At 41.4% G+C, this 26,230-nt stretch overlaps 1 protein-coding gene across 4 annotated transcripts in view; it reads right to left on the bottom strand.

Annotated features, from left to right (window-relative positions):
- LOC311504828 (uncharacterized protein MYH16) overlaps nucleotides 1–24,703 on the bottom strand; it is a 48,831-nt gene extending 24,128 nt beyond the window's left edge. Inside the window, exons 1-4 of one of the 4 annotated variants that reach the window (XM_084568156.1) lie at nucleotides 24,589–24,703; nucleotides 5,863–6,090; nucleotides 3,558–3,662; nucleotides 1,700–1,786 (exon numbers count right to left, since the gene is read on the bottom strand). In XM_084568156.1, the coding sequence (XP_084424282.1) occupies nucleotides 1,700–1,786; nucleotides 3,558–3,662; nucleotides 5,863–6,090; nucleotides 24,589–24,672 (504 nt within the window). In that variant the 5' untranslated portion in view covers nucleotides 24,673–24,703. Of the gene's footprint in view, nucleotides 1–1,699; nucleotides 1,787–3,557; nucleotides 3,663–5,862; nucleotides 6,091–8,291; nucleotides 10,229–16,178; nucleotides 16,397–24,588 lie in introns of those variants that run through there. The other 3 variants (XM_084568155.1, XM_084568154.1, XM_084568157.1) reach the window with 3 other exon arrangements.
- Nucleotides 24,704–26,230: the final 1,527 nt, after the last annotated feature.

Raw genomic sequence — 26,230 nt, 5'->3', positions numbered from 1 at the left:
ATGAACATAAACGCGGAAGTGACAATAAACGCGACTTGAAGCTTGAATTTGTGAGAACTACAGTTCATAACAGGGTTCAAGGGAACTGTGGTCTTGAAAGTTGAACTAGTAACAGTATTCTTGACCACATATACCCACAGTTAAACACTTGGTGCCAGTAATCGATATACTTATTTTCAGCATTTACAGCTTTTGACCATTTTATGCATGAAATTACATGTATTCAGTGTTTCCCCCCACTTGCCAAACTCTGTTGGCTAACACGGTTACAATTAGGTCAAATAACCTTAAGTTTCCATTCTTCATATTACGGGTTGGTTCATAACCTTAATATTACTGCAGTATTTAATGTGTTCAGCATGTGTGCTTCTGTTGGATGCAAAGAAAAGCCCAACATGATGCTACTGACTTTCAATAGAAAACTAAACCTCATACAGCGTAGTCATTATAGCTTACCTCTTATATTACAATCATTTATTCACTTATACTGTATATCATAGAATTGACTTTAAAAAGGTCACGGTTTATTTAATTCTGTTCTGTCAAGCACTTTAGGTCAGATGGGTTTAGAATGTTACAGTATATAAACAAAGTTACATGACATACATTCTCGTGATTTTTAAAAATCTAATTTATTGCTTCCTGTTAACAAGCTTGTGTTAGACATGGGGCAAATTACAAGGTGCATTAATCTCGATTCAGGGCAACAAAGAATTACCTCCGACTATTCCGCTTGCTTCAGCCTTAACAAGGGTTTTAGTGTCTTTCAGCCTATTGTTTTGGTTTTACTGTCCACAGCTTTACTACTTTGGTCCGAGCCCACCGCTCACGTCCACAGCAGTGCTACAGCAGCAGCTGCAAATAGCTTGTTACACGCCCACAAAGTTAGTGACTGTAGCTGGTGAACATAGCAGAGTAACAGCTACAGAGCCAGATATTTTTCTCTGGAGTTGGTGAAGAACAAAACTGAGCGAAAAGCTGATCTTAGTGGCCAGATGTGCAACCCAGTGAAAGCAAATGTAACTCTGAGAGCGTTTTACTTAAAATGAGATATCAGTATTGTGTTTACAGCCTTCTTTCACCTTTTATAAAACTGATTTAGAAGCAGCAAAATACATCCTAAAACACACCTGTAAACTTGTATTTAAGGCTGTTGCTGCTAGCGCCTTACCTGCTGTATAGAGGCTAACTTTAGCTAACGTTAGCAATCTTGCTCAATCCTTGCTCAGACCTTCCCACTCCTAGCATCTTAGTAACTCCCTGTAACTTATTTTGGGATGGTGGCATGCATAGTTGATATACAGCGTTGGGAAAAAGAAAGACGCAGACAATTAAGTCAAACTAACTCACTAACTTAAACACCCTAAGTTAAGTTAAATACTGACCTGATGATGGTTTATGGTTCACTAAAGTGGTTATTGTTCTTCAAGGCTGATTTGACTGAATACAAATCGTAAAGTTCTCGGGTGTAAAACCAAAACAATGAGCCGAAGGACACTAAAACTCTCCATGAAGGTGAAGAGAACTGTAGTGATGGTGGTGACAGTTCTCTTAAAGTTTGTCACTACAAGCACCATTTTTTTACTTTAGTAAAAACACTGTTAAAAAAATTTGTAATGTGACCTCCACCGACGTGATTATATTCAAAGTTCATGGTACAACTGCATCAGTACAGTGATTATACAGAATAAGATCTTACATCTTCAGCTTGCATCTGCAGCTTGGTTTTCTCTTTGGTCAGCAGATTCACTTTCTCCTCTTCACTCTGCAGGTCCTCGATGGCCTGCTGTTAGGATGAAACAAGATCAGATGAGCCTGGCTTCCACATGTTTCAATTCATCTTTTATCCTCCATCACATGACCTCACGTCCATCTGACTGCCAAATGGCACTCGGGAGAGATAGAAGTCGTTTGATTGCAAAGAAAATGTCATAAGTCGTCTCCGGTTTGATCTGACAGATGAGAGGCTTTCTCTGTCATTCAATCAACTTCGAACGAATGTGACGGAACTCAAAGACTGGCTGAAACTGACTGAAACAGCTGTACGCGCTCTTTGTGGGTTTTATTACACAGGCTTCTCCTTGTATTCCAGACTAAATCCATAATCTAAGACAGATTCAACAAACAGTAGGAAGATAATGAGGCCTGATACTAAACTGTCCCCATAGATTACACAGTGAAGCAGACTGCTACTGCTGGTCAAAGCATCTGGGAGGAATTAGCGCACAGGGCCTCCTGCAGCTCCCGCAGAGTGTGATGAGGTTGTCGAGGGGTACGATTCCTTTAGATTTCAAAGCATCTGTTCTTTTAAAAGTAGAGAGGGCTGGCTCTCCGATGGGGGAGCCCATTTATCACGAGTGCCACTTTTGGCAGGTCCCCAGGCCATGTGGTTCTGTTTGCCTAAACTTACGTCAGATTCTCAGTCAACCAGCCAGTGGGTCATTCTTGCACTGAGAAATGGGATCGGTCAGGATTAAACAATCACAAATAAAACCAGCTCTGTCTAAGTACTGGGATAGATTGTTCGTGTCAGAGTTTATGGTGCTGTTGTCAGCGTAAATTCTAAAAGAAGATAGATGGAATGACAGCAGCCCATAAATGAAGCCAAAATATCTTAAATGCCTCCTGGTGGCTGGCTGAACAGCAATGTAATACATTTGCACTGAATTAAGAAAGCAACAGTCAAGGTTTGTTTAGGAATTGTGCAAAATTCTGCAGTACACTGCAGTAAATGAGATATTCTGAGCTCTTGAAGATCTTTGCAGCATTTATTTATTTCTTGTTAAGTGAAGTTTTTGTTTTGAAGGTTGCCTTACTTAGTTACAACACAACTGATCCATGGAAAAAGATGAAATGTTTTGCTTTTATATTAACGAGCAATGATTGGAGTAGGCTTGGGGAAATAAAGTGTCGGAGAAACATTCCTAATGCTCCTGATTTTACAGTGTAAACAAGAAAGCGGCTGACGGCAAAAACAAACATGAACCACTGGTGTCGGTGGCTTTTCTTAGCGGAGAACCCTTAAAGAAGACGTGGTACTGAGGGACTGTAGGCTGAAGGCATACATCATATACATGCGTCAACAGAGTTTGTAATTACTGTTATCTCCTGTCATGTCACACACTAGACAGTGAAAACAGCTGTGCAATGTCTTCTATGACTCTGAAGAGATTTTATCAAGATTGAGAAAAAAGCACATTAACAGTGCTGGTAAGTTCAGCCTGGTAACCTAATAACCCTTAGGCACACATCATTAATCACATCACCCCCTGTCAACTCTCATATAGTTTATTTAGTATAATAAAAATGTCCCAAAAGGAAAATTTATCTGAATTTCTTATCAACGTCACACATTAGATGGGTGGAGTTTGAAAGGTGGTGGAATGACCCGTACTAGAAACTGGATATCTGGATTATCTGGTTCCTGGATATCTTGATTCCTGCTGCAAAATGCAGCAATATATGCAATACTACACCGCCGGAGTGGTGCTTTAATACTGCCTACTGTATAATCAGCAGCCTGCCCTGAAGCTTAACAACACTCACTGAGCGCTTACCTGGCTAAGCTCCACCAGATGTTCCTTCTCCTTCTGCAGCTTCTGCAGAACCTCTTCCCTCTGAAAAAGCTGCTCCGACAGCCTCCTCAGCTCACTGTCTGACAACTTTAAAAAGAGGAAAAGGGTATATAAACAGCCACTATCATCAGGGATTTCAGGTCAGATTAGGCAATGTGTGATTTGTTCATGCTAAGTAATATTTTTCTGCACTGTCAGGTTCTAGTTCTGCTCTGCTAAAACCCCTCTTTCTGCGGTTATTAATGCTTTCCTCCTTTAGGAAAACTGCCACGATAGCATGTGAATGCAGTTGTTTTAGTCTGCAGGCTCTGACTCCGCAGCTGCACCGTAAAACAATTATGTCCTTTCACGACAGAAACAGATGTCATTATTTTTGCCTCTTTCTAATAGACATCAAAGCCTTCTCTTTGCTTGTGAAATCCCTGCTCACACTGAAAACACAAGGACCTAGAGAGACATATGCGATGATTAAGAATCTTTGAAGGCGAGGCTGCAGACACAGATATATGCGGGTGTTGGGGACACAAATGTGTTTTCACACTGAGCGAAATCCGCTGCTCTGCTGCTCCACTCCTTTAGATCAAACACATCATGTCCAACCATATGGACCGTTATGACAGCGTACCAAAAACATCATACATGGTCACGCCATTCCTTTTCAAAGCCTTGTGCCAACTCTGCTATCAAACATGTCTGGTCTTGTTGCATCCACTGTGCTGGAGTCCTCTCACAATTCTCCTGCATCTTCTCCATCAATTAGCCAAGAAAAACTTCATATAACCAGAGGATGAAGTTCTTAACTTCATGACCCACATCAAATTGATCAGAGTAACTGTGCAGAGGCTAAGTTAACACCACACTGCTTCACTGAGGACCCTTTGTGGACAGTGTTGTGAGTGCAGTGCATTCTTGTAGCATTCCTGAACCAAGATAGCATCTTAATCCTTTAATACACCTCAGTGAAACAGATAAAGGGGACTGGTGAGGGGGCTGTAATGGAGATGTCAGAGGAGCCTCTGCTCGTTAGTGTCTGCACAGAGGAGACGGTGCTTCATCACAGCCTGGAAAAACTCGACTACTTCAAGAGTTCAAGCGGGACTCAGCAGGAAGACATTTTAACTGGGGCCTGAAATTTATAACACAGAAATATGTAAAACTACAACAGGCGACTGTATGATTCCCTGCTCTATAATTTGTCAAAAACATGTTCAAACAAACGTTGGCTCTGAGGGACTGAGCCGTTAAGAGTTACTCTGCAATGCTCGTGCAACTTGTTTAGACTAACACAGAGAAATGGAGACACGAATGGAAAAAAATAAAGATTACGAAATAAAGAGGACAGATCAGGGGACAGATAAAACAACAAACAAATAGTGTTTGGCTTTTGGGCCAACTAAAACTAATTCACATATTTTCTGCCTTTGTTTTACTTCAGGGTAAGTTATTCATTTACTGATTGCTGACAATCAGTGAATCAGGGAGCTCTGGTCATTTTTCGATTTAACTAATACAACTATACAGACATGAACATTACATAAATGTGAATATATTTGTGTATCATCAACAAAAACTGTGCATTATATGATGATATATGAGCTATTAAGGAGTTATTAAGGAGAAAATCAGAGGACCTAACCAACTGCCTTGTGCAACGCCATAAAACAGATTGTTGAAGTGATTATAAAGAAAAAAACAGAAATGGTTTCATAAACATCCCTTTTCAGGTAGGTCTGCCTAGTATTGTATAATATATATATGCTCTGTACATTACTGTACTTTCATTTACTAACTGTAAATTGAAGTATATATTAAATTATGCAGATCAATTTCAGCGGGCATTCCTTTCAATATATGCACCCATAACAGTCAGTCTTCATCAGTAAGTAAGGGTAGCCTGTGTGTAGCCTCTGAAGAAAAAAAAATAAGGTTAAGAACTAGCTACAGCTCATAAAATGTATGACTTTTAGCTTAAAACAAGAATTCAGCATTTAAAGCATTTTAATTTAAGATTAAAATGCTTCTTCTCAGGTTGTGTAGCATCTGAGAAACAGTGTGGGGTTCTACATAGTCACAAGACAAGAGACAATACTTATTACAAATTAAATATCTATTGAAACTTATTTTGTAAAAAAATATTATTGCAATAAATAACCTTTCTACCGTGAAAATCACAGATCTTCTTGCAGCTTTAGTTTGTGGCTTTTAATCTACTATATGACATAATGCATGAAAGTTATCATTTATTTAAGGAGGCTGTCCTGTGGCTGAAGAGCCCATAACATTTTACCTGTTTATCCTGGTCGGCCACGGTCAGAGCGTTCTCCAGATCCTCTAGGTCTCGTCTGAGGATGCTGCACTCGGCCTCCAGTCTGTCCTTGTGAAGGACCAGCTGAGCTGAGCAGGTCTCCTCCTCCTCCAGACGGTCTGAGAGTCCGGATAGCTGCCGCTCCAGCTCACGCCTGGCCTTCTCAAGTTGTGAACAGCGGTGTTCGGATACCTGGGTGCTCTCCTGCTCCTGGGGGTGGTTAAAAACACAAAGAGGGTTGGATGTGGATTGAAATCAGATTAAATGTGAAGTATGTTAATCTATGCTGTATACAGTGCAGGTTATTGTATTGACTTGATTTAATTTTGTGCCAGGTACATCATCATTAATTTTCAGTCAAGTGTCACTAAAGTTACAAGTCTGGCTTTGATTAGACCTCTGACCACCCTTTGCTTTTATGCTTTTTAAAGCACCCGAATAATCCAATAATCATGCTACAATACATTTAAATAACTATGATTTGCTTTATGCAATAACACCAATTTTATCTTAATATGCTTCAAGCTAAATATACAGTATCTTTGGAAAGTAGATTTTACAGTCAAAGGATCAAGGCTTAAAGGAAAAGAGGTGAGGTGACATGAGGTAAGAAAAAACCATGACACATTTCTAAAAGGGATAAAAAGTTAATATGAAGGGATTAGCTGGAGAAAAAAAAGCTGAAGAAAACATCAAGACAATTAGTTAATACAAAGAGGATCTTACCAAAGGGTATGGCACAAGATGAAACGTATCCTCCCTCAAGTCAGAAGAACCCTTCTTTTATTAGTTTGCGCTTACCTTAATATAGTAGAACTAAGAGGCAACACGGTGACGTGCAGTACTGACCAGATAAGCAAGTTCTACCAAACGCCAGGTCACTTAATCAACTGCCATCCATAATAGGAGCGAAAGGACCTGATTGTGAGAGTCTGCTCTGGTTACTGTTACTTTCTTATGGGCCAGTCATCATGGGCAAGGCATTTGGAACGAACTAATAGCATACCCAAATATCTGGGCATTTGTCAAACGATCAGGCAACCACATTTCCATCTCAGTTTATTTCCATAAAAGCCCTTGGTTTGAGTTCTTTCCACGCCATTTTGAAACCTCCACACATCATTTTCTTTACTGTGCTACTCTGTTGGCACTTTCTGACAGCTCTCGTCTAGTCAGCACTGAACAGGTATTAACAGGTATAAACTGGACAGAAGCCCACTCAGCACACAAAAGGCATGTACGCACAAATGCACACGTCTAAACATAGATTCATGTGCGTGGATTAACACTTATACCAATACAAATAAATAGACATTGTACAAACACACCGCAGGTGGAGGTGCTCTGGAGGGAGGAAAAAAGTGAGGAGAGATAGTTTCGTTTGATTGTTCTTAGAAGTAGGTCAATGATAAAGTAGAATGAGCTCCAATACCCTCTAATCCACACCATGTCTGAAATATTAGATTTGATTTTTAACTGAATGGAAACGCAGACTACACAAAAGTCACTCAGTCAACTGAATGTTTGGATTGCTTTGTAAAGGTTTTCATTCATACTATGAACATGTTTCAGCAATGCATCTATTACATCCAGTTACATCCAGTTTATTTGATTCCTTTAGTATTACAAATAATCTAGATAATCCATTTATCCAGCATTTCGCCATTATCTATTACTTTTAGCGAACTGTTACTCTTGGTTAACCAATTATCCATTTAAGTAACTTTATTACTTTAAGCTATCTATTTCAACCTTTTACTTTATTCCAAAACATATTTAAATATTTAATCCGTAACTATCTAAATCTACTACTTCACTCCGCCCACAGTTTAAACTTGAAACATACTGTAGATTTCGAATACACATGTTGTAAACACAGTAAGAGCATGGTAAAGCTAATTCTTAGCAAGAAACTTATAACTTTCCAGTACATGCAAGAGCCAGTTGATTTTTCCCGAATGATTCTGTGAACAAGATTTTAATATGAGGGCAAAAGCAGCAAAGATCCAAATAAGCAGGCTAACTAAAATGAGATGTAAACCAACAAGTTGGGGCAGACCAGGTGGGTCCTGCTAATGGTTCGTGGACTAAGCTCACGACATTTTAGGACAAAGCTAATTTTTATTCTGTAGTATTCTTATTAGTAAATGTTGATTTGACCTAACTTACATTTACGTTTAATGGATGAAACTTTCTCACATCACAGAGAAAACACACAATTATACCATGTCTTACTGGAACACTTGAATAGAACGGAGCCATAGTTATTGTGAGTGACACCTGCTCTTTTCTATTTATGTTGCTATGAAAAATTACTTTTGACCTAAATTTAACTCTACAACATATACAATGTGCAATGACGGAGTACAGTGTGCACACCACAATGAACCACTCTTGTATATGTTACCCACAGCGGCTAATCTGTGCTCCAGTATGGTGCTATAGCCGTCCCAATCCAGCTCCTCAGGTTCTGGTCCAGGGTCTGCATGGCTCCCATTGGCTTCCTCGGAGTTATCGGAGAGGGAGTGGCAATGCTGACTTTGTCTCATCGACATCATTTCAGCGATACTTCCTCCAGTGTACACACTGTCTCTCTCTGCAGACCCCACGTGTTTAGAAATGTAGCAACTTGCCCGACTGTTTTTCCATGCTACGGCAAAGAGGCTTAATCACGTCTTTTTCTCCTCCTTTGACTTGAGTGCAGCTGTTCTGGTTGTTCCAGGTGGGTCTGAACAGGAGTAACAGTAGTAATTCACTCCCTGGTGGTGCTCTGGTCTGTACTCCCCGCAGATCCTCTCTCTCACGACACCCTTGCAGCTCTGCTCACCTTTCTTTGCCTCCCTCACTCTACTTATTCTGTCAGTCTTCTCCTTTTCTTTCGCTTTTTTCTTCTCTCTAGTACACTTTCTCTCTCTCTCAATCCACCATTCATCTGTGTTTCATTTAGGGTGTGCTGGTATACCTTCCTGAAATCCAAACATTCCTCCGTAAGTATGTCCAGCCGCTAGTAACCCATCCAAGGTACCCACTTCTTGGTCCACTCTTCCACCACAACAACCGCCTCGCCTCCCTCCGTTCCCTACTATACAGTCTCGTCCTTTAGAAACAGGTGGCTCTCCCCAGTTTCAGGGGTAAGGATTCAAAGGTGTCCCAAAGGGACAGTATTTGGTGTAGGATGTCAAGTCAGAAGAAAAGCCTTTAACGTTGTGCCGGGCTGCCACAGAAATACAGCCCAAAGCAGTACCAGCAAAGCCACAGCACAAAAAGGACAAGAAAAACGAGGGCAGTATTCCAGAGTCAGAACGCCTTTTCTTCTCTCAGTTATAATTGACATAAATGTCTTGTGCGCCCACGCCCACATGGTCCCACACAATGCCGTGGCATTCATCTTAGCGAGAACAACAAGGCATATTGTGCTTTAGATTCAAGTGTGGATGTTGCTCTTGAATGACGCCACCCAAAAATACTAGACTAAGCATTTCCCTATCTAAAGTTAACATCAGTTACCGTGACAAGATCTAATCATGATTGATAATCCCAGGGAAAAGATGTGCAGTATAGACATACAAATGTCCTGTTCTGATGAGAGAGCCTACATGGATTTATACTATGCAATCTTTTGACATGCTTTAAAAACTGAAAACGTCCAAGATGTACTTTTAATACGTGAGCATGTGAACAACGTGCAGACTTAAGAACACATGGCAGCTGCTCATTTGATCATTGCAAACCACAGACAAGTGCAGTGATGTCAAAATCAGAACATTTGAACTGTGGTTGGAGGTGTCAGGAACTACATGTGTTCTACATGACTGTTTTACCTTAAGGCAAACTCCAGCACGTTCGTTGCCCAGAAGCTGGCGATGAGCGACTCTCAGCCATGGATTGTGGAAATGCAACCATACATGACCTTTCTAAATTACATGCAGTGAAGCTGGAATAACACAGAATCTAAAACTGCCCAACAGTGGACACAGTTACATGAGGAAGGATGAGCTCTCTGCCAATGCCACTAAGGTATGGAAGACATGCAGCCTTAAGGAAGAAAAACAGAAGATTTCTGAGAATTCCGTTTTATTTAGACAATGTAGTCTTGTGCAGAGGGCACAGAGAGATCTGTTCATGTCACGCCCACTTGAGTTTGAGAAGCCAGAGACACTAATCTGCATCTCCAGACGCTACTCACGTCCAACACCAACACTCTCATGTCTGACAAGGAGGCAGCCAGAGAATGAGAAAAGCAACTAAATCAAATCTGTATTGTATTTTTTTTTATCATACCAACCCAAAGGCTCGGAACACAAGGCACACCAAGAAGAAAGGCCAGTTTCTTGTTTATGCTGGTGTTTTGAAGTCATGTTCGTTCATTCATTCTAACATACGACATGCAGCTGATATTGAGTACAGAGTTATAAGGTAATGTAAGGACATGGTTACCGGATGGAAGCATTACAGGAAAGCCTTGAGGTTACACTGATGATCTCTGACTTTGTTTGGCTGCTCTGTGCCAAAAGCATATTTGTGAAGTGTATCAAGGGTTCAAACTGTTGCCTCCATACAGTATAAAGCTTGGCATTTAACTGCCAGCTGCCTTTGAACATCCTGAAGGTAAGATAGCTAGTGAGTGATAACACCAGAGGGAAGAGGAGGCTGCGGGTTCATCTGCCGGATGTGTTTAACTTAAAATACCTATCACAGGATCTTGTTAAAAACAGGGTTAAGACTCTACAGCCGTGTACCTTTTCACAGTGGTGCTTTAAATTTGATGAACGACTATGGCAATGCCAGTGTGCTGATGTTTAGCATGTTACAGAGTTCAATTAGTCTAAGCTTATCAGCTGTGGACAGCATTTGTGGAACGACCTGAAGCAAGCACTTCATGTGAGGAAATCCACCCACATTTCAAAAGTTAAGTGGTTCTGTAGTGAGGAATGGGTTAATATTCCTCCAAACCACTGTTGACGACTGATCAGCGGTTACCAGAAACATTTAGTGGCTTGTTATTGCTGTGCGGTGGGGGGGGGGGGGTCCCACAAGATACAGAAGACGAGGGTTCACACACTTTAACAGCTCTCAAATATGATACATTTTGAATTGAATTGAATAAATAAATGCACAAGTATAATATCTCTTGTTTTGGTTTGATTCGGTTGTCTTTGTCTATTATCAGGAAGTTTTTTGAGTCATTTTTATGCAGAAATGCAGATAACCATGATGTTTCACCATGACAGCAGCAAAAATAGGTAGATGATATAATAATATAATAATATAATAATAATTGAAAACTATTAATATACTTGCCATTCTGAAACTCTGGGTAATGCTTCACTAAATGTCACCACCTACACTATGCACAACATTTCAGCACTATAACGCTGTTAGCTGCCTTATCTGGTCTCAGTCTCATCAGTCAGTCATCGATCATCAGTGTGGTCTCAGAACTCAGAAATTCAGGAACACGAGTTGTATTTTATCAGTTTAAGCAGTGGAGGGTGAATGCAATGGTATGGAACTCAAATATTGAAAGACAGCAGCATATGCTGTCTGAGAATTTGCCAAACAGTTTTCATTTAAGTGCAATAGATGTCAAATGGTAACACAAAGGAAAAAGTCAAGTGATCGCCAAAGTGATGATTCATGGCAACCCATCCAATATTTGCTGCCATTGCTGTAGTTTGGTGCATTCAATACTTAGAAAGAGACTAGATCAAAGTCTTTACAGTGCATTCTCTTACCTATAGTCAGAAATCTCAAGACAGCCCAAGCTCAAAGAGGAGAAAATAGGAAGAATTGTGAGAATAAAACCTCTGACATCCCCATCAGTACCTCTCTATTGCCCATGCAATCCATTTAATAGCCTCTACCATAATTTTCCAGCCAAAACGTCCACCTAATGGTGGAAATAAAATAAAAACTCACCTCAGAGTTTATATCTCCTGACCAACATGTTCATGCATTCATTGGCTTCCTTCTCTTGCCCTTGAACATCAAGTCAGTCTTCCATTCCTGAGCCTCTCTTCACCCTCCTGTCTCCTCCCCTCTACAACCTCATTCATCTCTCCCTGCCAGTCTTTTGTCCCGCAGATTGCCTCGGGCCCCAGCAACTTCAGAGCCAGTCCAGACTGAAAGTTTTTCCACATGCAGAATTGGGGCATCTGGACAGCTCTGCAGGAACACATTTATTTCCCATTAGTAGTAATTGAGGGATAAACAGAGGATTTTTCTCTGTCAATTTGTACTTGAGATGGTTTGAATTGTGAAAAACAATCAAAATGGGTTTTTCTTGCTGTGGAAATGCTCAAAATCCCAATTTAGTTTTATTGTCTGTGTTTTATTGGTGTTTTTGCACAGTGAATATAAGTGGCTAGTGTCTTTCCACCCCTGGTTTTCTTAGTTTCCCCTGAGTGGCACTTTTTAGTCATGCTAGCAACATACCTTCACAACTATTACAGTGACTGACATGGGATTTAGTAACGACATACAAGGTCCCAAGGATCTAAACCCGCTGGTTTGGTGAACCGCTAACTCTTCCTGTTGTGCTACACTGAGAAATTCTCATGTCTCTCAGAAGGTGAATTTTACGCCTCAACAATCTTTGTGCTTTTGTGTTAACTGGAGAATTACCTTGTTAACATCCTAAACTAAGAGGTGAGCATACAAAATTGTGTTAGCACTGCACTGTCACTGTAAGCCACTGTTGCTAGGTTTGGGTTAAGGACATATTTTAGCCCTTTGCACGATGCAGGATCACTAATTTCAATATAGTTTTTAGTTCTCCCTGAGACTGAAGTCTTGTAGTTGCTTTGGAGGCAAACAAATTATTAACGCATTATGAAAAACTGAACTATCATTGATTAACTTTCATTCGTCACAGTCATATTTATAGTGAAACCATCAATTAGGTTAAATCTCTAAACTAAACTTGCAAATAATCACGCTATGTGTTTAGCCATGGCACTTGAGGCTCGTGGTAAGATTAGTATTTAATAGCCACCCGAAAGTGTTGCATAAAATATGACTCCTCATAAACAAAGTTGAAATACTTGAAACTGGTCATCATGTCATCTTATCAAATAGTCGGTTGAATATTAGATGTTGCAATTCTTTTCACTGGATTTTGAATAATAGAACATGGCATTTCTAAAGTCTTTGAATGAATTTTAGTTGCAGCTGCAAAATTGTCGCTAGTCCTATCATTCAGCTCAAAGCACTGCTGTGTCTAACTGCTTCTCAGAGTTGCTAGCATTGCTTTAGATTCTTAGTCATGTCAAACTAATTGCCCAACTCTTTTCTTTGGTATTATAAAATCTGTAAATATTATTATATTTCCACCTAACCAGAGTGATATATAACACCAGGTGTTTAGTACAGAGAAATGTTGGACTGGATAACTTGATATCAATAAAATGGAAACATTTTTTTTTCTTTTTTGGAGACGATAATAAATTCAGTTTTTACACATTTATAAGCTATGAACCAAAAGAATGTCAGCCTGTCAGGACAGTGTTAACCTAACAGGGCAAAAGAGCATTAAGGTTGATTAACAATGAGGAATTTATGTGTGAGGTGTCCCTCCAGCTTCAGCAAATGACGAGTAATGAGGAATGGGACAAGCTCCTCCTGGAAAACTGGAAGGTTCCTTTACAGGCAGCAGCAACAGCAGCACTAAATAGCTCTGACAAGGGGTCACATTTCTCACTGCAGTCAAGTCAGGAGGCCTCCGAGATATGAATTATACTGGCTGATCTGTCTCCTCCACAGATTAATGTCATTATTTATGGTTGGCTAATCTGAGCGGCGGAGACAAAACATGGTGGGGGCCAATGCACACCTGGTGATTTTGATAAAAATCTGCGTTTTTCTGTAAAAGAAGCCGAGGCGTATAAGAGGTGTAACGCATTGCTTCTGGTGAAATAAAAGACTTTCTGGAATAAAGTGAAATAACTGTGGCAATAAACCCCATTTAACCCCTGGTGAAGAAAAAAAAAAAAAAGGATTTCTGGCAGTAGGGCTTAGCTCAAGTCATCAAATAAAGTGAGTGTGCAGATGATACCTAATAAAGGTCACTGTATTCAAAGGCACACACAGACGGAGACTAACAGTGACACATGAGTTTGTCATATCCAGATGGCAGTAAAAGACGAGGACAAGAGCCAAGGTCCAGCTCCTTGAAGCGGTTCAAGATGTGTCTGAAGAGTCTGCTAAGGCAATCTGCATGGGCAACCCCGGAGCAACAGCAGTGCCGCTCCACGTTCTAAATTCTCTCCCTCCAGGAGAGATTTACTTTCTCACAGTCTCACAAAACCAATCATGACGTTATCTTGAAGCTCTTCAACAAGTCTCGCAGCAAAACATTCCTCTATTTCGATTTGGAGGCTCTTATTTTGCTTAAGTTAGGTTAAAGTCTTCCCAAGGATAGAGATGTGTGTGCCCAGTATCCCAAACAACAGAATTACACTCGAAAAAAATCAAATTTATTATTATAAAAATGACATAAAACATTAGAAGATTTTCACAGTACTAGTGTGAAAGTGTGTATTATATGTTTATTAAGAAAATAAGCCAATATTACATATCAAAATTTTACACAAATTACAAAAGATTTGAATCCATCTTTTTTTCTTTACAATATAACTATACAGAGGTTTTTTGTTCCCTTCAGAATTTCCCAGATTTCTGCATAAAAATGACTTAAACATCTGCAGATTAAAGTGTTTATTTGTCTATTGAGGAAAATTAGCCAATATTACATATCTATGAGTTGCAAAAATAAGTGCACCTCAAAGATTACAAGTCACTTTCAATCAATTCCAATCAACATAGTCTGACTGAGATGTTGTTCAGGGCCCCATTGTGTTGTAAAAAAAATCAGGGCTTCACAACACACGTTTATGGAAGTGCATGATGGCACCGACAAAGGAGCTTTCTGAGAAGCTCAGAAAAAGAGTTCATCAGGCTGGAAAAGGCTACAAAACCATCTCTAAAGAGTTTGGAATAATGTTATGAACAAATGATGAATGAATCCACCATCAGGAGAACACTGAACAATCGTGGTCCATGGCGTGCATGGCAGAGTGACAAGGACAAAGCCACTGCTCTGCAAAAAACAACATTTCTAAACATCATGAGGACAAGCCAGATGACTTTTGGGAAAATGTTTTGCGGACCCCAAGCACACAAGCCCCAAGGAAACACACCAACAGCTCAGAACTGAAGTGGTTCTGTACTGAGGCTAAAATTCCTCCCAGCCGTGATAGATGTCTGATCAGCAGTTACTGGAAATGGGTATTTGCAGTGATTGCTGCACAATGGGGTCACACCACATACTTTAGCAGCTCTGTTTGACCTTTGCTCTTAGCCTGCTAGATGCTAGGCTATGTTCATTCACTAGCCACTATCTCTGATTTCCATTCAGTAATTGGAAAGTAACGCACAATGGGTTTTTCAAAATGTTTTTGATAAGGACAGCGGGCTGTTGTAGAACTACCTGAATCAAAACCAAAAGAACGATCTGAAAGATGCTAAAAGGCGTTTCTCTGTAGAACAGTTTGGCGAAATCTAAATCTTGTGGATGGATCACCTCAAGCAACTTCTTTCACACTGCAAGCAGCCTTTTGGTATATATTCATTTAAAATTATGGGTTAGAGCAGCTTGAATGTTTTGTTCAATGAATAAACTGTTGTTTTGCTATTGATCTCGACCATATTTCAGGGCGCTCGCACGTTCACACGCGCTACGTTTATGGATGGAACACTTCTGAAAAAGAATGTGGTGTGGATTTCTCACAATAAAACTTGTGGTAACACTTCCTCTCGAGAGAAGGGGATGTGCCACTGGAATAGTCCTCGCAGTAAACCAGTCAGTCATACAGCGAGCCTAAGGCCAGGAAACAGCGTGGTGCCTCACAGCACTGTGATAGCAGTCTGAGGAAAAACCCACTCTGTAGTTGGTCTCTCAATAAAATGATCAGCTGGAAAATGGTCAACACAGCAGTTATAACCCACAGCATTAAAACAAGCCCCAACACAGCGACTGCCATGGTGGTTGCATCTCTCTCTCTCTCTCTGTCTGTCTCTCTCTCTCTGCTAGGGTATCATTATCCACTTAATTTCATCCAGACGGGATTGGTATAATGACCCACTCAAAATCCCTTATCGAGCAGAAATTCAAATTTAATCAGAGATGATGTGAGTTCTTAAATATCAAGTTAGTGAAACAAAAGAGGCTTGATTTTAACAAAGGGAAAAAAACAAATAAAACAGAGAGCAACAAGGAGCGAGGCACAGCAGAGACTTACAGCGTGGTATTTAGTGGCCACCTCATTCTTTTCCTCGTTAAGTTGGGCGTTCTGCTCCTCCAGCTCGCGGACCTTGGACAGGAGCCGGTCACTCTGCTCCAAGGCTTTCCTCAGCTCCTCTCTCTCCCTCATCCCTGCCTCCTCTGAGTGAACGTGCTGCTGCGACACAGAGACCCGGCCTGCTGCAGCACTCTCACACACAATTTTCACACACGCATATGCAGCAAGGCTTGATATTTCAGCTTAGCCGCCTGCTTTTTTTGACCCTCTCTCACTTTTGTCCACACAGCCCCAATCTCCCTCTCTACACCACAGACAAGCATACACACAAAAAAATCGACATGTGTGTATGAACACTGACATGTGCCCACATTTCTGGCCTCCTGCTGGCCCTCTTTTACTGCAACAGTAACAATAGTTCCACCTGTGCTGCTGCACTACCCCACCACAGTGCTGTGGGATCACAAAGGAAGGTAAGAAATCAAGAAGTATGCCGCAGTGGTATATATACAATGGTTGAGATTACTGGGAACTCTATATCTCCTGCTGGTGGGGTTGGGTCACAGTTGTACTTCTCAAAATTAAGACCACATTTTTGACTCAAACCTGCTGACTCCTCACTCAAATGCATGCCACAGTGGCAAAATGTGTTTAATGTTAAATCCACTTGGTTAAGGTGGGGAAGGGAAGACAACTGTTGCCATGGGGCTTACTAGACATCAGCACATTTGCCGTTCAATTCAGGTAGCAATACCAGACGTAACCACTACATGGCTGCCACGTATCCGTCAAGTTGCCTTTAACTCCAAACAGTCATCCGATTCAGTGCATCGCATTTAATTTCAGGTGCGGCAAATCCAGATTAAAAAGCAGTGGCAGTGAGGTTAATGATTTTCAGTGAATGTGCTTAAGACTGGCGACCTGTCCAGGGTGTACCCCGCCTCTCGCCCAATGACAGCTGGGATAGGCTCCAGCAGACCCCCGTGACCCTTAACAGGACTAAGCGGTTGCAGAAGATGAATGAATGAATGAATGAATCTCTTTTCTAAAGCAGCATACTCATCAGTTGACCTCTCAGTGGAAGCAGGTACGTATGTTTCTGAGGATGGAAAGCATTCTTTTCACAGGAATGCCTTGATTTCTAGCTAACTAGTTGCAACTGTTGATCAAAAGACAAACAAGCAAACACAACAGGTTAGGTAACGGTTAGGAGGAGCCCTACCGTGATTGAAATTGTACTACAGCTTCAACGGTTTAACATGAGGCATACTTAGTAGATCAGACTTGAAAAATACAACTTTGAAGTAGAGACTTATGCAGTGCAATTATTCTGTAACTGGAACAGCAGCGTGCTTGATGACGTCCGAGAAATGCATTCTGGGATACCTGACTTTCCTATCCCAGGTCCGCACAAGTTACCTCCCGATGCATCCTCGATAAAACGGGCGGGGGAAGAACGCATCTGGGCATTTGGAATTTGGACTCAGATGTGTGCATTGAATTGGAACAGTACTTGGGCAGAAACTCATGATGTTTCACAAGAAAGAACACAACAACAACACCACAATGAGAAACGCTCCACGAGAATGGTTCCAATGTGCGGCCATATTGGAACTGCACACAGGTCTTGACAGCAGTAGTCCACACAACTAGAAGTTGACTGGATGATAGTCACAGGCACAGGAACAATTTAGCGGGTTGTTTCCCAATGACCCAAACGGAGAAACCAGCATCTTCCTTCAACTTTATAACCTTGGTATGGTTAGACTTTATAGCATAAGAACATACTGAAATCCCCCAAAAGGGCAAGCCACTAGTACTTAAGAGAACACATCTTAACGTAATTCATTGTAAATAAAAAGAAAAACAGATTAGTGCAGAAATCATTTTTGTATCTTGTTATCTGGAGTTTTTCGTTTGTTCTGGAACAAGGGAGCTGGTGTTCTGGTTTCTTTCTTGCTTACACCTGGGGCAATCTCTGACAAGATGAATAATATACTGATTGCAAAATGCTGGAAAATAAATTTGTTATTGCCTTTCAACCATGTTACTATCTTCCTTTGCCAAGAAGCATGCAGCCTCTGCAAATGAAATAGCCTAGCAGAAAGAACTCGCGTCGTTACAAAATCCTAAATTCACTGCCATGGCCTCTTTTAGAAGAAGCCATATGGTACATAATCGTTTTTTGAATGGTTTAAAACACATTATTCGGTTGGTGTAATTGCTTATATTGTGTAACTACACGTCAAAAAGCCTACACTATCAGAGAAATTAGAGGCTCACTTTGCTTAATAATGATTTAAATGGCAGATCCCTTTTTGCCAGGGGATTTATCAGCATCAACAAACTTCTGCCCCAGTGCCCTTTGTGAAACTGATGATAGTCCTTTGCAGCTATGTAAGAAACATTTGTTTAAACTGTGTAAGAACCCATCAATGTAAAGTTTATATACTGCTTAGAGAACTGTCTTAGTATTCCTGGTGTGGTTAACTCCACCACTCTGGTACCTCACATCATTTAGAGCAAACACTTGGAATTATAAACACTCTTTCAACCAGACCTGAACACTACATGGTACAGCAACCAAAGGTCAAAGGGAGCGTTCAGGAGCTCAATGGATCAGAGACAGACAGCAAGATATGGGCTCACATTATTCAAGAAGAGACCTAGTTCGACTTCTTCTCCCAAAATGATCCAGACTCTGAACAGACGTCAACCAGTGACAGCCCTTGTGTATACACATAATGTTCCATACACGCTGAGACACAAACTGCAGCCTAAGTTTGACAGTGGAGCTCATTTGCCAGTCCTCCTGTTAAAACAGCAGGTAGTCATTGTATAAAATGAGAAAGAACTTAATTGCTGCATTCAGGGATTTACTCAGTCTAACAAGATTTGGCAGTCTTTTTCAACAAATATCAAAGAGCAACTAACACATAAGGCAAGTCACATAACAAACATGTAAAGATAAGAATACTTGATAAGTTTTTTTTAGTTTGAGTTGCTACACTGTTTTTGTGTGTGTGTCTGTGTCAGGCTGCATCCTGCTGGGGATGGCTGCTGCCATCAAGGAGTGTCATTGCTATGGGGTGGGGGTGCCTGGTCTGGTCTAGGTGGGTGGTAAAAGTAAAATCCACATGAATGCCAGGTCCAGAAGATTCCCAGGTTTTAATGTTGTGGCTGGTCGGTGTATATCTGTCAGCTGACTGACTAGAAATGTCAATAAAAACTTTGTGATAGTTAGAGTTGTGGTTACTATTACTGTAAGTGTGATGCACTGTGACTGGGTTCAACTCTAGAAAGGACTAGCAGCATTTAACATTTGAAGCTGCTCTTGTAAACGTTAATAACAGTGGTCAGCTAATTGACAGAGGTGGGACGAAGTCATTGTCTCACAAGCCTCAAGTCTTTCACTTAAGTCCCGAGTCAAGACTGACAAGTCTAAGTCAAGTCCCAAGTCCTAACAAGTCCTACTGCACTCTTCCCTAATGTAATTCCATTAACTGGCATTTAGGTCATTTTTCATCCATGCATTCCCATTTCTTGCCACAGTCTTCTTTTATCTATCATCTCTCAACACAAAACAAGATTCTACAAGTAGATTTGGATTTACTTCCAAGAACAAGAGCCAAAAGTGGATCTGGAAAAACAGATTTTCCATCGTGTGATCTGAAGAAGAGGCGGTTTAAAAGGGAAAGCGGTGCGTTGCGCACACGCACGAAGAGAGCGACCTGTTGCTGCTTGAGTGGCGGTATCTGGAAAAGAGCTGTCATTATCTCAGCTCTGTGAGCCCTGACAGCTAGCTTTCCTCTCAAACCTGACAAACTGTGCAGTTTGTCAGCGAGGAAATTAGACAGGGAAATGTGGTATTATCTTTTCCTAAGTGTGCACTGTTAATTGCCATGTTGTCCAAATAAGATTTAGGACATGTGTGTCTTAACCGCCACGAGGATTTCCCTCCTGACACACCTGAACTTCCTTTGCCTGTTGTCAGTTTGAACACACAATGCATTTACCTGTCACTGCAGGACTTTCTGTCGCACTCAACATCAATCTGCAGGCTGACGCCAGAAAAAGCAGGGGAAGACAAATGTGACACATCAATGGTTCACCTTTAGCATGATCACAGAGCTCAACCTTTTAAGCCGGCGTTATTGTTGACAATTCACAGATTAAATGCTCTCTTTGTCACAGTGCAACCCCTCTCCCTGTGATGAATGTGGGTTACACTTGAGCAAAGTTTTCATGTTTTGACTTGAAGCTCAGAGGTGTTTCTGCCCTTCTCATCCCAGCAAAACAAACTTTACAACTGTCTTTCCGATTCACAGCTCTGTAAAAAATGTCTCTAGGCTCCCATTGTTATTACACATTTGTCCCGGACAATGGCGAAGCAACAGCCTCTTCCTCCGACTCCTGACATTTCTTGTCTGAGTAAAGCTAACTGGAATATTGATCCCATGATCTCCATCCCCCCCTGTTATTTGAACAGCTGTTCGCCCATCTCAACGCCTATTCACACCTGTGGCAAGTTCAGATCCTGCTGTGTGTGCACCCTACTCATTTTCACAGTGAAAGTTCAGACATGCAACAAACCAAAACAACTATAGATAAAAGAAAAGAACTATCATGCAAAGTTTGGATCCTGCATCAAAGAATTGGCCTCGTAAATTGAAGTTTTATTGAGCTGTTAAGGTAGAAATGATCTCATTGGTAAAGACGTGCAGAGTGATGGATTTTCCAGTATGAGTTAATGTACCATTGAGTTTAGATAGCTGTATACAATTGATGGAGAGTTTAGGGACAAAAAAAATTGCTTTCAATTTGGTCACATTTGAGCCTTCTAAACTCCATATGTGTATCTGTACATTCATAATAATGGAACCAATGAGGTTATTTATGACATTTAGGTCCAAAACTATGTACATGATTAGTGAGACTTTCTAATGGTGGAGAGACTTCCAAGAGCGGAAAAGCATGTTTCTTCTGTTACAGTTTGCCAGGCGTGTAACATTTGTTTTGCTATCTGTCAGAGAATGAACATATTCTGTTGCAGTGGTTGAAGCTGTATAAGCGAGACAGTTGCAAGTATCGCTGTCTTCGGCTGCTGTGCTGGCTCTGAGAAACCATCTCGTCCTCTCTGCATGCTGCTGTGGCAGCAGCAGTTGTAACAGCTGCTAACCCACTACTTAGCTAACGCTGGCTAGATTACACACTGTGTTGTTGTTCTCCCTCTCTCTTGTTATTTGGTTTGCAATGTGCATCCATGAACTGAAGCAAAGCTTCTGAGAGAGCACTAAAGGGATGGGTGTGTCAGTTTGCCCCTTGAGCGCAATTATCAACTGTTCTGTTCTGTTCTGCAGGAATGGCTGACTCCACTTTTAATTTGGACAGAGTTGCTTCCAACTTCTCACTGCGTGACGAAAAGGGCAGTCATTAACTGTCAAAAGTGGGGGGGATGCAGTGCTACCGTCATGCATGTACATGGTGCACATCATCACGTCTGCTGTCACTTTTCTGGCACAGGTTGGACTGTAACTGTTGGACCTGGCTTTTGGATGCTCCACATAAATCACTGTGTGCAGCCTCTTCGCTTCTGTTCCCTTACTGCTGTGCACTGTTGCAGATGAGCAGTGCTAGTTAGTGCAAACTGCTCCCAGATGAATGGACCTCGGGGTGAAGCCTGGCCTCTGGCTGAACTCTGGATGCAGGTCACAGAGGAAGGCACTTTGATCACTGAAGCACCTCACAGCTCACTTACACTCATGTGGTCGACTGACTGCAGGTCAGGTAGAATAAGACCAGCTTGTAAATCATATCAATGACATGATTGTTGTCATGTAATTACACTGGAGAGATAGATGTTGACATTATAAATGCCGTGCATGGGGTTCCGCTCTATTCACAGCCAGTCAGTGTGCTGATAGGGCTGATTGAAATACCTGACATAGCTGGACCACAGGTCAGGCGGATTATAGACAACACTGACTGTACGTTGTACTGAACAGACCCAAACATAGTATTATCTGGAGCACAGCAGGATTCCTTTCAAATTAGCACCATTTAAGATGAAACACGCTCAAAGGCACAGCATATTCTCTGGCACCCCAATGACCCACATGGAGAATCATCAAGGAAGAAAACCACACAGCTTTTGTGTCTTTGTTGTCGGGCCCAGCTGTGTGTGCTGCATGTGTGTGCGGGTGTGAAAATACAAAGTGAGATGGAAACTAAAAGTCACGCCATGATTCCTATGCTGAAGAATCCATCACGGTTGAAGTCAAACGGTCATAGTTCATCAGTGATGCGCAAGTTACTTGACAACGGCAATCGTTACAAATTGATCAATAAACATGCTATTAGGACAAATGACGACAATGTGTGGGCCCGCAACCAATTTATGCTGATACCATATTTTAGCTAAAGTCCATGCAGAAAAAAGTTGACTGGAAAAATGAGCATGTAGGCCAAAGTTTGGGTCTAGGTTTTGGAAAGAGCTTTTACAGCAGAGGGGTTATCAGTATCGTTTTAAAAATTTTCGCCACATGGAATTGGACAGGGTTTCTCTCGTCCTCACCCACCACAGACTCTATATAAGGACGGACAACATGATGAATTTGAATCCCAATATATGGGAAAACATACCGTTACAAATCATTATTCATTGAAAAAATGATAAGCATGCAGATAGAATTATAACGGTATACTGCTACAGCATTTCTAGACAGTCAAGATTGCTGCTACTGCCGCTGTGTGTAAGTAAGCAAGTATATTGTGCCAATACACAACGTGGCAATTATCACATCATTTCGCAAAAATGATTAAAATCAAGGGAAGCAGCGTGCCAGGAAGGTAGTCAGGCTAGGCAATTTGGCAACAAATCTTACACGTTCAGGTCTCTATTTCTGTTTTCTATATATATGTGTGTATTCTCTGAACGGTAGTTTTAGGTACACATGGAGGCACAGGGCTTATCTCTGTACCATGGGTGTGGTAAAGTTTCCATCCATCCGTAAAGAAATTAACTTCACTGGGTTGGACCATAGACTGTATAAATATGGACAATGTCTCCCCACTTTCTTGCATTGGCCAGACTGATGCTATTTTTCCAGGGATACGGGCAGCGGGAGCCAGAGTCTGTGCAGTATGGTCTGAGAGTGGAGCCATGCGGAGCCGTGTTATCGATGACCCGACCACACTTCCGCCAGACTCACTTGTGTTTTCGTTTAATACTAAACTCTGCTCTACCCCCACCAGTTACAAGGAAATTATACACTGTACTACACACTGTAAAGTTTTACAGCTCTCATAATCTCACGGAGCAGTTTACAGAGCGGTTTGCATGGCAACTGGTGGCTGCCATTATGTCACATCCTGTTTCTATTGCGTCAAATAACTTGCCCATGCATCAATATTATAATAACTACCTAAAATGACACAAACCATCAGTGAAAAAACAAATTAGACACGTATTTTAGTGTTTTAGTTTGGCCCAAGTCCCATCCACTAACATGGAGGGGGTGGAGCTTATGACCTATACTGCAGCCAGCCACCAGGGGGAGCTCTACTTGCTTTGGCTTCACTTTTGAGGAGCAGTTCCGCCGACCATATTTATACAGTCTACTGGTTGGATGCTAGGGCTCATAATCGTATGTTATACAGAATTACGAAGCTGGACCAAGCTCTGTTCGCTCAGTACTGTGAAACAGCATAGTTGACGAAACCGATAATAACATGACGAAAAAACTGAGTAGAAGTCTTCCAACTAACATAGCCAGAGGAAGAACTGTTCAAAAATGTCTAGCTTAGCATAGAAATACTGGTAGCTAGCAGCTCAAGTTCGCATTACTATTTTTAAAGCTCACTGATATACCGTACATACGTGTATAAAGAAATTACACGGAATACATGTAAATTGGGCTAATTTAAGAACTCTTTTCCCCTGCTTCAAGTCTGTATGTTAAGTTAGGCCATTGCCTCCCGCCTCCAGTTAAATACTAAACAGACACACAAGAGTGTTATTGACTTTTTAAGTAACCGTTTGCAAATGTCAAACTCGGCTTGTAACCATCACAACATCTTCAAAGGGCTTGTAGTCTGTGTGCAAGAAAATTAAATTCACTGTGTGTCTTCAGGCACCCTGATGCTTGTCTATGTTTGCATTCCTGCGTGTGTGGTGTGTGTGTGTGTGTACACCGTATGTCACAAATGATCCTATACTCTATGACGCCCCCTGCTGAATAAAAAATGCTCTTTTTCTAGAGGTGTGGGCCTGCAACAAGGAGCAGCCCTGACAACATGCTGGGAAGCACTGTGACAGATACACAACTGGCTCACAGACAGAAAGATAGAAAAGGAGTAAGTGAAGGAGAAAATACAGGTATTGTCAGAGGAAGAGAGGCAGGTTTCTTACATGTGCCAGGGTTCTGCTGTGCAGAGCGACGGTGGGTCTGTACTGGTGGAAGTCAGTCTGGATCACACACACTCTCTTCTCCATCCTCACAGCTCACAGTTGCCCATGCTGTCTTCACCCGAACGGGCCCTGGGGAGGAAGTGGAGCATGTGCGTGTGCTCTCTTGAAGATGTGGGAGTGTGGGTGAGAGTGCGTTACGTCTGCTACCTGACCCTGAGAGGTAGGGAGGGAGGTAGGGAGGGAGGTGACGAGCAATAAGAAAACACGAGCAAGCTTAAACACCCCCCACCAGTCCACCTCCCAACCCCACACAAGCGCACACTTCTCCTCCCTCCTCCCTGCCTACAGCCACGGCGCCTACTGACAGCAGTTCAATGCAGGCTGACAGACTGCCAGGCTCAAACACAATATGCAACACTCATCTTAAAAAAAGGAAATTCCAGTGTAAAGAGATAGCACTCTGAAGTGGGCAAATTTGAATGCAAAATATGTGAAACATGACATATTTTCTATCCAAGAACAGTAAACACGTGTCTTGTGTCGCCTGTCTTTAAATATAAAACACAACTTGGCAAAGCAAGATTTCTGTGGTGGAAGATGTAACCTTTACCTTACCTTGGTAAAAGTAACAACATTGCCAGTAAAAGAAATTGCAAGTCATCTGGTCAGTTACCTCTGAGCTTAAAAGTTCAGGAGTGCAGGTACCTACAGTAGACCAGAAAAGACAAACGCTGTCTCAACAGAGGAAACTTTCCATGTTTATGCATTGAAGTTGTGGCCACCAGTGTTGCCAGATGCAGCTGATAGTTTCCAGCCAAAAAGCTGTTTAAAAACCCTAAAAACAGACAAACCGCCCAAAATATTAGATTGATGTTTTGTTTAGCACTAACCATCCAGACTGGTTACTCTAGTGTAGCCTATCATAAAAAGCCTAGAAATCATTCAGCAACAAACTGCAGCAGCCAAGCACCACAACAACTCACATCCAGCAACTACGAAGCCGTTTGATGGCGTCAATAGGATTATGGAGCTTCTCTGATCACAGGAAGCTGCAGCTCCGCAAAAGTGACGGCAAAGCAAGTAGAGCTCCCCCTGGTGGCTAGTTGCAGCATAGTTCATAAGCTCCACCCCCTCCATGTAAGTGGATGGGACTTAGATAGATAGATAGATAGATAGATAGATTGATAGATAGACAACTTTATTGATCCCTTTGGGAGGTTCCCGCTGGGAAACTGACATCTCCATCGCATAAAGCACTGTCAGACATACAGGTACACGAATAGAAAGCAGTAAATAAACCCCAAATACCCAACACCCAGAGAATAATAATAATAAATATTGTGACTGTACATACATGGTTATTGCAAAAACAGAAAAATACCAGCTGCATATTATTATTGCACTCATGTTGTTGTAGATTAGTTAGAAGGGTCGGAGAATCAGGATATCAGGAAAACAGGAAAACAGGACTTGGACCAATTAAAACACTAAGGTACACATCAAATGATTTATTTATTTATTTTTTCAGGAATGGTTTCTGTAGTTTTAGGTAGTTAATATAATGCTGAGAGTCGGGGAGGAGTATTCTGTTGCAACCTGGAACCTCACAGCTAGGTGGCACTAAATCCTACGCCATACAACA

This window comes from Chelon labrosus, assembly GCF_963514085.1.
Source record: "Chelon labrosus genome assembly, chromosome: 19".
Lineage (NCBI taxonomy): Eukaryota > Metazoa > Chordata > Actinopteri > Mugiliformes > Mugilidae > Chelon > Chelon labrosus.
Note: the sequence above shows the minus strand (reverse complement) of the source record. Positions and strands in the feature narration are given on the sequence as shown.